We start from the raw sequence: 14,008 nt of genomic DNA, 5'->3' as shown, positions 1-14,008 counted from the left end.
TTTTCCATCTATACAGCTTAGCAAAGCACAAATTGGTGTCAAAGTATTGCAGTAGCTTTATAGGCAGAGGCAAATATATTTATAGACTATCCTTTAAGGCAGTTTTGGAATCTGAGGCTTTATCATCCAAGTCACCATGTGCCTGTCAAAAAGTCTCCAATTTGTTTAGTTTACAAAATTTTCTTTAGCTGTTAACTCTTCAAATTGACAATGCATAGAAACTAAATAACCAAAGTATCTGTAACAGATAATATTTCTCCGAAAGCATCACGTGTGTATTGTAATACATTTTATCCATATTGATAACTTTTTACTTATCTGACACAGATGCGAACATGACCACCGAGTCGACCTCTCAAATTAAAGTTTACAAGCATTCTAATTCTTAATCACACAAGTCAGCCTCCTGAAGCTACTCCACAATGCTGCCTGTCCAAATCTTTCATTTTCAATCAACTTTATTTTTTTGGAAATTCTTCTTGTCGTCTTATTCAAAGCTCGATATTTCAGATGCTCCAGAACTATAATTCAAAACAATGTTTGGACCACAATGTAATAATTAGCTGTCGTGTCCATCGAGAGCTCCAACCGACTCAGCCAAGCTATACGTAACGCTTCCTGCAAAACAGAACGGATTTGCTATTAAGGGTAAAACAACAGGGCTCCCTCCATTGCAGTAAAGTAATAAAAATAATTTGTAAGATCGCCTACCAAAATAGTCATGTCTTTAGAGCTAGTTTCGCTGTAGATTAAGGCCATACATATGGATTTTATAGCAGTATTAAGCTGCATCGCAATAGCTATTCAATGCATATTATTATATGGCATGGAAATTGCTCCTTCCTGCAGCTATACTCCAACAGCAAATAAATATTTTCCCAGCATTTTTAATTACACGTACCAATTGCTGAGCATGAAAGATCTTTCAGCACTAACGCTCACTTAAATTTTAAATACAATATTTAAAAATTACTTGACTATGATCCATATACAGCATCTGGACTCTTATCAGTTTGCATCAAAACAGCTTGGACAGAGCGGAGAAAGAAAACGGATATAACCGAACCTCGTATGTAGATATACTCCCTTGGATGAATAAATATACCCGACGTACCTGTAAATTATATTTCTCACAAAGCATCGCATATATTGTAACAAGTTTAACACATAATGATCAATTTATACTTATCTGAAATAGATTCGAACACAACCCCTGAGTTGACCTGTCAAATTTGTGTTTACCTAAACCTTATACTACTTAATCGTACAAGTCAGACGCAATCAGCCGGCTGAATTTGCAGCGTGGCTACTTTGCAGAACTGCCAACTCAAAATGATTATTTTCAGATTTTATGTTTCTTATTTGGCAATCCTACTTTCCATCGTAAAATGGTCCTTAGGGTCACTGTGGGGGTTTCGTAAACTACTGGTCAGCTACTGAAAATAAAAATTCGGTTGGTAGTAGTAATAAACTCCGAATGACATGGTTGGTAACACTAAAAACTGCTGGTGCTGACTGATGTGTGAATCGTTCACGATAATTACTGGCAGTAACAGGGCCACGTGAAGCGATAGTCAACATATATTATAACGCGAGAATTTTTAAATTTTATCTTTTCTAAGATATCAATGTATTGTAACGTTATTCCCGTCAGTGTGAGGGGCCACTCACTCTACGGGTTTTCCCATTACCTTCGCCCGTCCTTTTCTATCGGTATCAGGGCGCCAGTTGGTCAGTTGGGTGGCCAACAACCCTACGTTATCAATTGGGTCCTTCGACCCCCTTCTTTATGCATCTCTTACGGCCCTGCGGCCATGCATATGGACGGTAGCGGTAGCCAGGGTCGCTCAGTATGCTAGGTCGTGGAGAGAGGGGAGGGTTCCTTACGGAAGTCCGAGCCTCGCAGACCTGCCTGCTGAGGGGCATACATTTCTTCCTCACCACCCACGCACAGGTGGTGGTGAGGAGTGCGGGAACTTGCGGTATCAATTGCCAAAGCATAGCGTTTTGCCAGGAGCGGACCACCACGGAGGCAATGTTCACGGCCCGTCCAGCCATAGCGCAAGCCTATGGGATTACGGAGGGCACCGGGACACATTCCAACGGGCTAACTACGTCCCTGCACAACCCACCATGCATTGGCCGGTATCCAGTCGTGACGTACGTGCAGGCTGGCCTATAGCACACGCCTCACGTACGCGAACCGACCCATGGCTGTCTGAGTGCCGCGTCACGCGCTCACCAGCACGTACGGACACATCAGCCCAGTCCCATGGTCGCGTTCCGACTGCCTGTTCTGGCAGTCTGCGCACGACATTCGCGCAGCCTGCTTGACGCGCGTAACCAGCGTTCAAGCCAGACTCGATGTTCTATTTCCCCTCCTCGTGGGGACTTATAGACACTGTCATTCTTTTAGGACTCCCCGAGGCCGCTTCTCCGTATCTCAGGTTGCCTGGGTTGTTTGGCATGGCCCTGCCTTGCTCCCCAGGACAACCTGGACATCGTTTCTTGGAGCGCCGGTCTTTTCATCCGGGCCTCTGCCTGTCAACGGGGTCTATCCTTGACGTTAACTATAATCCACTCGTGAGCCTATCTCACGAGTCGGTAACGTAGGGATTAATAATATCCACTGTTCGGTAGCTTTTATGTTCTTTATTCGGTATCTCGTATACGTAACGGGGAACTTCGTTACAGTATATATGATATATGATCATTATTTAAGAATTATTATGAATTTATACATACAAATATATTACAACCGAGTATTTTCTTAATAAATAATATAGATGAAGGAAAAAATTATATAAAGGCATATAATGATACTAAAGCTATAACTATAAAAGTCAAAAAGGGCAAGAAGTTTAGAGCAACATAAACTTAGACTAATGTTTAGCCTGAGGAGGCTGATGATTATAGCATTGATAACAAGAAGGATAAAACTATATATTCTTATACTCATCAAGTAATTTCAATTTTTCTGTTTTATACCTTGAGCTTTCCTCTCTCCTTAATTTTTTTTCTTCTAGTAATAATCTTATATATTTAGATCTTTCTTCAAAAATTGACATTCCTTTACGTTCTGTTAAATAAGTATATAATGATTAATAATTATAAAACTTAAATAAAGTAAAACCAATTAAATACTTACTAATTGCAGAAGTTCCTGTATTGTTTATATCATTAAAAGGAAGAGTATCTTCTACTATGTTAGAACCAGCTACAGAAAGTGGCTTTACCCATTTCCTATTTTTGAAGAGGTCATCTAAGACCTATGAAAGTAAAATAATTTTTATGTAAGCATTTTTATGCTTTCGTTGGTTTTAAAAACAATGATATAAAATAATATTTATATAAATATCACAAAACAGGCTTTATTCGAAACATTGTAAAATGTTTTGTGACGGGATATTTCCCCGTCACAGAATTTTTGTTGCTCGCGGTAAGGCTAGGTGGGCGCGGTCGGTAATTGGGTTACCGTCGCGCGGCCCACTGACCTAATTCCGTTGGTGAGTCGCCCGCGGCAGCACGTGCCGGGATCTAGGATCGATTACGCAATAATCCGCAAGGAACGCTGATCGATCCCGGCGCGTGTCAATTGTCGCCGCGAGGACTCACTCTCTTCCTTGGATAGCTTTGTCGAGGACGGACCTCTTTCGCTTCGCGACTTTTGTGTAGGTACCAGCTACCTGTCGCCGGATTATGGGTTTATTCCCTTCCGCCCAGTTAGTGTTTTCCCTCGGGCTTTTTTGCGAGTGCATGTGCCTGCATCGGACGAAGGCGAGGGACCCTGGAAGGCTGGTGGAGGACGGAGAGACTGCCTGAATTCGTAGATAGTAAAGCAGGTAACGTGGAAACCCCACATCGGGGAAGTACACGCTTTTCTCTACGTTGCCGTGGGGTTCTCGTGGCAGCGGCGGGTATAGGTGGCAGAAGGAAACCATTTTTCTGTCAGGAGAGAGCCGGCGATCGGATTCGTCGTTAATTAGTCTTTTTGATTGTCGTTCGGATGCCGGTTTTTAGGCGGGCGGCAATGTTGATGGCGGCAGCCACCTAAGGAATCGACTCCTATTATTTCGTTATCGTTGTCATATTTTTCGGTCAATATTTTTCGGGTTTTCAGGTTATCCAGGACAAGTGCCCTCTTTCGAGTTTTTCTTGTGTTTTGTCCTATTATTTCCAGGTCATAGGTTCACCTAACAAAAAGCCAAAAGCCCAGTGGATTCCGCTGGTTTTTGTTAGATGTTCTAAATGCATTTTTATTTAGGTAATCGTGATTCAGGTTCCGAAAAGCGTCGGATTATGACCTGGTAAATAAACTTATTAGAATTTTGTACGGATTCGGTAAAGCCAATTCTAGCACGACCTGAGACGGTCTCAGCCGGTGAAGCCGCGGAATGAAATGGGATGCCTGGCGCCCAAGTAAGAGGTTTTCACCTATGTATTTATTAATTTGAATAAATTATTGTTAAAGATTAAATCGGCATTCATTTCTTGTTTAAATTCCGTGTGCCTTGTGCACCTCACGTTCGAACTCGTGTTCCCCTCGTGAGTAAAAGGCGGAAAAATCCGCCCTCGAAAAGGTGTCGTCACAGTTTCCATTAAATACAGTAACATAATCATATGTATTAAGAAAGAAAGAGTCTTTAATCATTTAATGAAATGTATATACCTGTAAATATGGCCAATCTTTACGGTTATTACCACTTTGAGAATTGTGGTCAATTATTTGTCTATATCTTCTCTTTAAGGAGTCAAATTTAATTGAACAATTTTGAGGAGAAAAGTTATATTTTTTTTCCTTCATTAAATGGGCAATTCCAATCCATAGTGTTTTGTGAGAATGCGTTTCCAGCATGTAACAATTTTATTTGTATAACGTTAATAATAGCAGGTTTGTTTCATGTGTCCATTGTAACTTTTTATTTGAAGGTTCTAAGCAACATATAATTAATTATTTTATTATATTTTCTTCACGCGCCTGCATATAAATATATATTTAAGTATTAAATTGTTTTATATTTATAACTTACAGGTAACATCTGTTTCAATAGGTTCATCAGGATATTCAATAATATTATTATTAATATTCTCATTGACGAAATTAGAAGATATATTATTTTTTGTAGAATTAGTATCAAATTCTTCAAAAGACATTCTTTTCGCTTTTTCTAAAAGCATGCTGACAAAATTTGAATCTGAAAAATAATTGATAAAATATTTCAAATATAAAAATAATAGAAAAAAATATAATTATAAACATATCTTATTAATTTTGTATGCATATTTACCCTCTTTAGCTCTTTTTAAAGTTTCATCATTAACATGTAGTAAATATTCTGTAGATGTCTCATTATCTATTAAAATGAGTTCAGTGCTTTCATTATTAGTTTTATTTTCGTCCATTTTGTCACGCACAAATAAATTAATCACTATAATAAGTATATAAATAGACAATATATGAAAATAACTCTATCTGAGATTAATTGTTAGTAATTAAAATCTGCACTTACTAATGTATGAAACTCAATTATGTATTTCATTAATATTAGAAGAAAATTAAAAAACTTTCCGAAGAAACCAATTCCAACCTATTGAACCTATTTTACCGAAAAACCATCGTGAACGATTCATCAGTCAGCACCAGCAGTTTTCATTGTTACCAACCATGTCATGTGGAGTTTATTACTACTGCCAACCGAATTTTTTTTTTCAGTAGCTGACCAGTAGTTTACAAACACCCCCACGTGAAAAATCAGGCATACTATTTGCAAAAGCAAAATCTGAAAACAGCAGATTTGGGTAGGCAACCTTGAAAAAAAATGACGTCATTTCGTACATGAGTCAGAGTCAAGAAATTATGAAATGGTAGTACATACACGTGGTTTTGAATTTAACAGCTGTCAGGTGGTATAACCTATGCATTCAGAGGATTCAGAGTGATTTTGCTGCGTGACTGTGTACGAGTGCAAAAATTCGGTTGGAAGCGAATGGATATTATAAGATACGATACATTCAAAGAACATTCAATTACCTAGAGTCTAAGTTTTCCAGCATTTGGATATAAACTATTTGGAGGAGAGCAGATTATTACAAAAGCAACCAGGATACACACAAATATTACCGATCCGTTGTCCCGAACACTTAAAGCCACCAAGAAATTAAAAAATTGGAGATGATACAAAGTCAAATGCCAGTAAGCTAATTTGATGATACATATTCTTTCAAATTTTGATTTTTATAGAAAACTTGAGATTGTTAATTGAGCAATTTGATTTCAGGTTTACTGGCAGTACCATTATTTAGTGCTCTTCTAGATAATGGTGAAACTTGTCATTCGATTCAAGAATTTATGGTAAAACTCGTTTTGGTCTCCAAGGAGGATGTTTGAGATATACCAATTGTTGGAGCTGGATCAAACATTGTGCTTTTCGCTCCTGTATATAAGAAAAGTGATTTGGGATATCACACATATTAAAATTGATACTAAATATGATGATAATTGTACAAACAAAAGTTTATTATAATATATATGCATAAGAACAGAAAGTAAATGATTTGTAACATTCAATTAGTTAAAAACTATATTAAATCAATGACAGTTAAAATATTATTTCTTTATTAATTTTAGAATCCTTTTCTCTAATTTTGTAAAAATCAGTTTTACAGTATCTATATAAGTTTGGTGACGTTATATCGTCGTCATAAAGCTTCGCCAGCAACATTGTGGGACGTAAATCATTAAACTAATTAAAAGAAAAATCAATGGCATGCCTCAATGGCTTGGCCAACGAGTAAAGTATACTTCTGCATGCTCAAACCTTTGGTTACCAAGCAAAGCGAAGGTATTCTTTAAGGGGATGCATTGAGCGACTCCAACACTCATTCAAGTTTATCTTCCAAATTATTAGGAATATGTACTTTTTTGTAGAGATTAAATTTACTCTTTTGACTGTACTGAAGCGCGCTACAAACTCGGTTTCTCAAAATTATAAAAAATAATTTTCATAAAAATTATGAATACTTGTAATTTTGTTGGTCATAATAATATTGAAAATTAGGCCTTGTAGCGCGCTAAGGAAAAGTTCTATGACTAATTTGAGACCAAGAAGAAACAAATATACCTAAAAATGTGGAAGATTTTTTTGAAAAACGAAATTAGCTATTGAAAGACAAGTTTCACACTATTTTACGGACGGAGAAGTTTCACAGTGCGTTAGACAAGGACAAGCCTATTAGCTCTCTTCGTTTCACAAGGGGTACCCACTCTCTCCCCACCATTTCCCGCTAAACAAACCAACCCTCCTACACACAGCAAGGTGTCTGGCTAACGCTTCCTGTCGGTGTGAATCCGTAGCGGAATGGAAGAACAAATAATTATTTGTAGATTTCAGGGTTAGGTTTTCGTATATCCGGCGTTGTACCGCTTTTCCATATCATTTCGGGAGGCTACAGTAAAATTTTCAAAGTATTTTGTCATCTATAAGTCTCAAAAAACTTGAATTAGTTGACGAAAGCATGAGTCGTATCAGCCGACGCTGATGCGCTACACAACTTAGTGATCAGAGTCGGCTGCTACGAGTCACGCTTTAGTCAACTAATTCAAGTTTTTTGAGACTTGTAGATGACAAAATATTTTGAAAATTTTATTGTAGCCTCCCGAAATGATATGGAAGAGCGGTACAATGCCGGATATACGAAAACCTTACCCTGAAATCTACAAATAATTATTTGTTCTTCCATTCCGCTACGGATTCACACCGACAGGCAGCGTTAGCCAGACACCTTGCTGTGTGTAGGAGAGTTGGTTTGTTTAGCGGGAAATGGTGGGGAGAGAGTGGGTACCCCTTCTGAAGCGAAGAGAGCTAATAGGCTTATTCTTGTCTAACGCACTGTGAAACTTTTCCGTCCGTAAAATAGTGTAAAACTTGTCTTTCAATGGCTAATTTCGTTTTTCAAAAAAATCTTCCACATTTTTAGGTATATTTGTTTCTTCTTGGTCTCAAATTAGTCATAGAACTTTTCCTTAGCGCGCTACAAGGCCTAATTTTCAATATTATTATGACCAACAAAATTACAAGTATTCATAATTTTTATGAAAATTATTTTTTATAATTTTGAGAAACCGAGTTTGTAGCGCGCTTCAGTACAGTCAAAAGAGTAAATTTAATCTCTACAAAAAAGTACATATTCCTAATAATTTGGAAGATAAACTTGAATGAGTGTTTGAGTCGCTCAATGCATCCCCTTAAAGTTGCTATTCTCCGACGATCCTCAGCAAAATTGTTGAAAATGTTTGCTACCGTTGTATCGTCTCTCTGATTTGTAGAAAGACCCCTAACAAGAGTTTCTTTACCTTGGCCGAATAAATAATTTGCTACGTGCAATGGATCTACTCTTTGCTGGAAAACTGTTTGGACTGTATTTTCTACGCATCTTCTGAGTACTACATTACTCCTAATATTTTGGTTGACCCATAGCGTTAGATGGTAGCATTTGTAAGAGTTCATCTTCGGACTCTGAATGGATGGCTGAAACTGTAGTTTATTTGTCGGCTATGAGGAGCGTCCATATAGTGGCAGACGTGAGATAGACGTAATCTCAGTATAATCCAATGTCAACACTTTAAGGAAATTGAGCCGTTTAACCACGAGGTTCTAGTGGAGAAGTCGTGCCCACACAGAGCTGACCGACATGGTTCTTCATCTTAATCATCCATTCTTCACGCGCACAAACTACAAAATGCACACCTGACCATATGAGCCAAGAATCAGGATAGCCTTTACCCATCTGACCTTGCCAGACTTCAGTGGTGTCATGTGTCTCTTGTAGGATGATACTGGGGCAAGGCTGGACAATCAATTCGTGAAGCTTCGAATAAGCCGCAATCAGGCAGATAATCGATGCTGGCTTATAAGAAATCTCTGAATAAAAAATAATATTAATTTCAGCGTTCAACGAAATATTTTGAAAATGATATCTGATTATTCATGTGCACGCGCGCGCGCGATTTACCTTTCTTCCCTATCCACTAACTGCAACCGTCTACTATTCAGCAATCCTGTGTAAAAAATTGGAAATTACATATTGCTTCATAGGTTTTATAGGAATGTGAGTTACATAATTACATTAACAATTAGCTTGAAAAGTAGTTATCTACTAAAAACTGACGATCATTTTCGGTTGGAGGGGAAAATACCTCTGGAATATTGAAATATGTATGCATGCAAGGTTTTTGGTGTAATTTGTCTCGCCGAATGATGTTGTGTAGAATGACTGAATTATGTATAAGTTATATTGCTGTAAAGTAATTGTTACATAAATGTTATGTTACTGTAATGCAACTTTCACATGTAATTGTTATATCGCTGTAGTGTTACATTCACGTAAATGATATACATTATTATAATGCTCTGTAGCAGGATATAGAAGGATATGGGAGAAATAAATGAGCATAAATTAAATTTTGTAAATGTAAAGGTAGACTTTTTAAAATTAATAGATTAAGTACCAAGTTTTTAATAATTTAACACTCTTTTAATTTTTAAAATAATAATAGCCTCAACATTTCAAATTTAGTTTTAGCTTATTTATTTTTTCTGTACTCTTCGTTTTTTAACGAATTGAAGTACAAAAGTAATAAATAATTTAAAACGGATTATATTTGTTAGTTATTTTTACAAATTAAGCGATTTAAAATAAACATATTAAACTATAATCATATATTATTCAAAAGATACAGATCTCATGATGGAACTTAAACCCTTTAACATTAGTGATTAGTTTAATCAGGCTTTGTGTTAAGTTGCTTTGAAGTTTTAGAATTTATCACGAAAAAAAAACAATTTGGAATATGCAAAAAATTAAAAACTAAAAAATGTTATTAACCCTTAGTGTGCATATGGGGTCACTTTGACCACAATTTTGAAATCAAACCTTTATAACTTTAAAGGAAGATGGCGCATGACCTCAAACATATATAAACAATAATTAGTCATCCTACCTCTAACAGTTTGGGTCATAACCAATTGCGAGTTCTTGCTAGTATTAACGTTCGAGCCACATATAAATACCTTCTGCTTTAGGTGGGGTTAGATTGACCCCAGTGTGCACGATTTCAGTGTTAAGTATTTTCGTGATAAGGAAAATTATTCACTTTTATTTTGAAGTAAGTAAAGATAAATGTGTAATATAACGTTTTAATTTTTTTTTATCAAACGTATTGCATACAGAATGGCTTATAATTTACGGTCGCGAAGTATTGGAGATTACCTTCAACAAAATGAAGATGAAATCAACGATTTTGGAGATGAATCAAGTGAAGATGAAAACGATAATGTTGAAATGATATCGGAAACTTCATGTGAGGAAAGCGAATTCGAAATAGAGAGCAATACTGAAAATTCGTTGGAACAACATCGTGCTTTACAGTCGCGCGTGAGAGGTAGACCGAGAACAGTATTGAGAGGTAAAAATGGATACAAGTGGACAACGAAACAGAATGAAAGACGTTCGAGTAAAAATATCACATTTACTTTGCGTATTGTTCTGTTTTTTCAATGAAAATTAAATTGTTCGTTTTTTATATTTCTATTTTAGATCGATTTACATCTACGGAGGTTGATATGCCAGCACTAATGAATGAATCTCTACATTGCGACAAAATCTTTCAATTTTGGGAAGTGTTATTCACGACGGAAATGCGTGAATTGATCGTAAAATATACCAACATAAAAATTGAATCAACGAGACGTGACATAACGACAAAAGGCGGTGTTCTTCAAATTCATCATCATTTAACCGATTTGACTGAAATAAACGGTTTCATAGGATTGCTTTATTATATGGGTATATGGAAGGTCAATCATGTTGCTGTCAAAGAGCTCTGGGGTAATACTGAAGGCTATACTATGTTTCGATCTGCTATGCCTGGTAGACGATTTATTTTTCTTTCGCAATCATTGCGGTTCGATGATAAATCAAAGAGGTCAGCAAATAAGTTCGCTTGTATCGAAGACCTATGGAACATGTTTATTGATAAATGTGGAAGGAATTACAAACCACACAAACTCTGCACTGTTGATGAGCAGCTGTTATCGTTTCGAGGAAGGTGTAGTTTTCGAGTCTACATAAAAAGTAAACCTGATAGATATGGTCTTAAGCTCGTTACTTTGAACGACGCGACCACCTTTTATATGATTAATGCAATTCCCTATACAGGTAAAGTAGTTGTTGAAAAAGGATTATCTATTCCTGAGGATGTTTTTTTGAAAGTTACGACACCAATTCATGGAACTAATCGTAGTGTAACTTGTGATAATTGGTTCACTTCGATTCATTTAATTGAGAAAGCATTGGCAGATCCGTATAACATGAAAATTATAGGCACAATCAGAAGTAATAAACGCGAGATACCATTAGAAATGAGAATAGCAGGAGAAGAGGGAACTGCAAAATATGCTTTCCATGATAATATTGCTTTACTGTGTGACCATGTACTATTTTAAGATAGTACATGTTCACTAAAAAGATATATATATATATCTATCTATAGAACATTGAGACATATTATGGTCATATTATCAAGGCCATAATATCATGTCATATACGGTTGGCCTACCTATCATCCGAAATATAGTATAAAGTTCGATGATTGATAGGTCATAAAGTAGAGTAACGATCGTGGCCCATAAGTCGTATGTTAAATGGGTCTAACGAACTACGGCCTTCCGCGGCTCCCGAATATTCAAGTTGAATTTTCGGAAGAAGTCAGACCTTGGATCTGATTGGTAGTACCAATAGCTTAAACGGCTCCGCCAATTAGATTTAGAGTTACGAAGAGTTGGGGATAGGGGACCAACAGCTCGTTGCTGGTGTCTCCCGATTTTTGCGACACTCGTTATTTAGTCCTGAAGAAGATCGGACGTGATTTTCGGCAACTCGTATTCCGAAAAAGACGTAGTGAATAACTGTGGAAGCTGCTCTGCTCTGCTCCTCGCTGCTCTGCTCTGCTCTGCTTCGACCTGCTCTGCTCATCTCGGCTCTACGCTGCCTGACGCTGCTCAGCTCCGCTCTGCTCTGCCCTGCTCGACGCTGCTCTGCCCTGCTCTGCTCTGCTCGACGCTGCTCTGCGCTGTCCTGCTCTGCTCTGCCCTGCTCTGCTCTGCTCTGCTCTGCTCTGCTCCGATCTGCTCTGCTCCGATCTGCTCTGCTCTGCTCCGATCTGCTCTGCTCAGCTCTGCTCGACGCCGCTCCGCTCTGCTCTGCTCTGCTTTATCCTGCTCAGCCGTCGTTCTCCAGCTCCAACGGAAAAGGTTAGCGGGAGTCCCAGCTCCTAGAAATCCTTATATCACGAGTAAACTTCGGAAAACGCGCTTAATAGCCGTGAAATCGTCAAAAACCACGAATTACGAGTTAAACATACTCCCAAAGTGCGTGGATTGGGAATTAGGGACACAAATGAGAAATTGGAACAATGGTCTAATATCGAGAAACTTTGAGATTCGCTAGTAATTCAAGGACACCGTCGTCTTTGGGGTTTTCGGATATGAAATGTACATAGTTTTTATCTATAACTTACGTTAAGTCCTTTTATCGATTACCGTGTATATAATGTCGTATTAAAGTATTGTATTTTCCGAGAAATTGGTTATGCGCTTACAGTATAGTTGATGGGTCGAATTCGGGTATAAAGAGTGATCGGGATATTCGTTCAGTTTCGAATTTCAGTTACGTTTTGTACAGTTCGTCGCGTTTAACCAGGGGTGCATCCCGAGGTCGAATTCTCCCCGAAAGGAGCTACCTCGTTCGATCACCTCGTGGTCATACAGTTCGTTTTCTCGTCAGAAGGAACCCCGGAGGTGAATTCTCCCAGAAAGAGCTACTCCGTTCGGTTCTCTTCGCGAGAGTATAGTTTCGTTTAGTTAAAAGGTCGCAGGAGAAACACCTGCCTTGGGTAGGCCTTTATTTGATTAGTTAGTTGTTTATTGAAGAAATTCGTTGGATTGATCCCGAGCACTCCGGAAAACCGTTTTCTACGCCATTTCGAGTGATAGTTTTGTAGAATACGAATAACGATCTATGCGCTATGAAGTCTGACAAATACAGCAATGTCTTTTTGGAAATATAGACACTTTATTATCGAATATAGTATGTAGTGATTTGACCCGAACTGCCAAATCCTTTTGCATTTTACGTTTCAGGAACTCACCCACTCTCCGCTTCCGCAATCCTACTCTTATATTCACTGAGCTAGTTGGCATTTTAGTTTGACGAATACAGTATTTTGCAGTCACTACAGTACAGTGGTTCTTTCGGGAACCTGGCGCCCAACTTACGTTACAGATTTGGATTTAGTTACAGCTTACGAATATCTTAGGGTATGCCAAAATTTTTGTAGTGTAGCAACTGTCATGGACACCACGAAAGAAGAAAGTTGTACTAGTAGCATCTTCATTCATTAATTCGACAGAAAATGCAACAGAGTCGAAAAAACCTCTCATTATAAGTCATTACAATAGTACAAAAGGTGGTACTGACGGTTTTGACAAATTATGTCACTCCTACACTGTTACACGTGGTACAAAACGATGGCCAGTGCGATTTTTTTTTGGGATGTTGGATCAGGCAGCGGTAAATAACAGAATACTCCATACTTGTCGTCAAATGAATGATCCGGAAAATGTAGGAGAGAGATTGTCTGGAAGGGAAAGCCAAAAGCAGATTGCAATGTACTTGCTAAAACCATTACTCCATCGCCGACTTGCTGAAACGTCCTGTTTGAAAATAGGAATAAAGAAAAGCATTCAAACAATTTTAGGTATAGAGTTACTGCCTACTGAAGAATCACGTCCAAAGTTTGAAAAAAGAGTTAGATGTTCACTGTGCAGTCGCAAAGAAGATCAAAAAACAAACGCAAAATGTCCATCCTGCGGACGGCCGATGTGTGACAACCACAGAGTCTATTTATGCACAGATTATGCTTGTGTTGACTAAATATACTAATAACTAT

General features: G+C 37.8%; 1 protein-coding gene across 1 annotated transcript; it reads left to right on the top strand.

Moving 5' to 3' along the window:
* Nucleotides 1–10,230: 10,230 nt before the first annotated feature.
* On the top strand, nt 10,231–11,504 carry LOC136773773 (piggyBac transposable element-derived protein 4-like). Its single transcript, XM_066727685.1, has 2 exons — nt 10,231–10,513; nt 10,597–11,504. Exons 1-2 carry the CDS (start codon nt 10,231–10,233, stop codon nt 11,502–11,504), a joined length of 1,191 nt encoding a protein of 396 aa, XP_066583782.1.
* The last annotated feature ends 2,504 nt before the right edge of the window (nt 11,505–14,008 follow it).

The sequence above is a fragment of the Prorops nasuta genome, unplaced genomic scaffold (assembly GCF_024137725.1).
Source record: "Prorops nasuta isolate Cenicafe-Biocafe unplaced genomic scaffold, Cenicafe_Pnas_1.2 PNAS00005, whole genome shotgun sequence".
Classification (NCBI taxonomy): Eukaryota; Metazoa; Arthropoda; class Insecta; order Hymenoptera; family Bethylidae; genus Prorops; species Prorops nasuta.
Note: the sequence above shows the minus strand (reverse complement) of the source record. Positions and strands in the feature narration are given on the sequence as shown.

Bases quoted from the DNA above. Each gene is read 5' to 3' on its own strand.
- LOC136773773 (XM_066727685.1), top strand. From the start codon at position 10,231: ATGGCTTATAATTTACGGTCGCGAAGTATTGGAGATTACCTTCAACAA. The intron at 10,514-10,596 runs GTAAAAATATCA...TTTCTATTTTAG, and splicing joins ACAGAATGAAAGACGTTCGA to ATCGATTTACATCTACGGAG.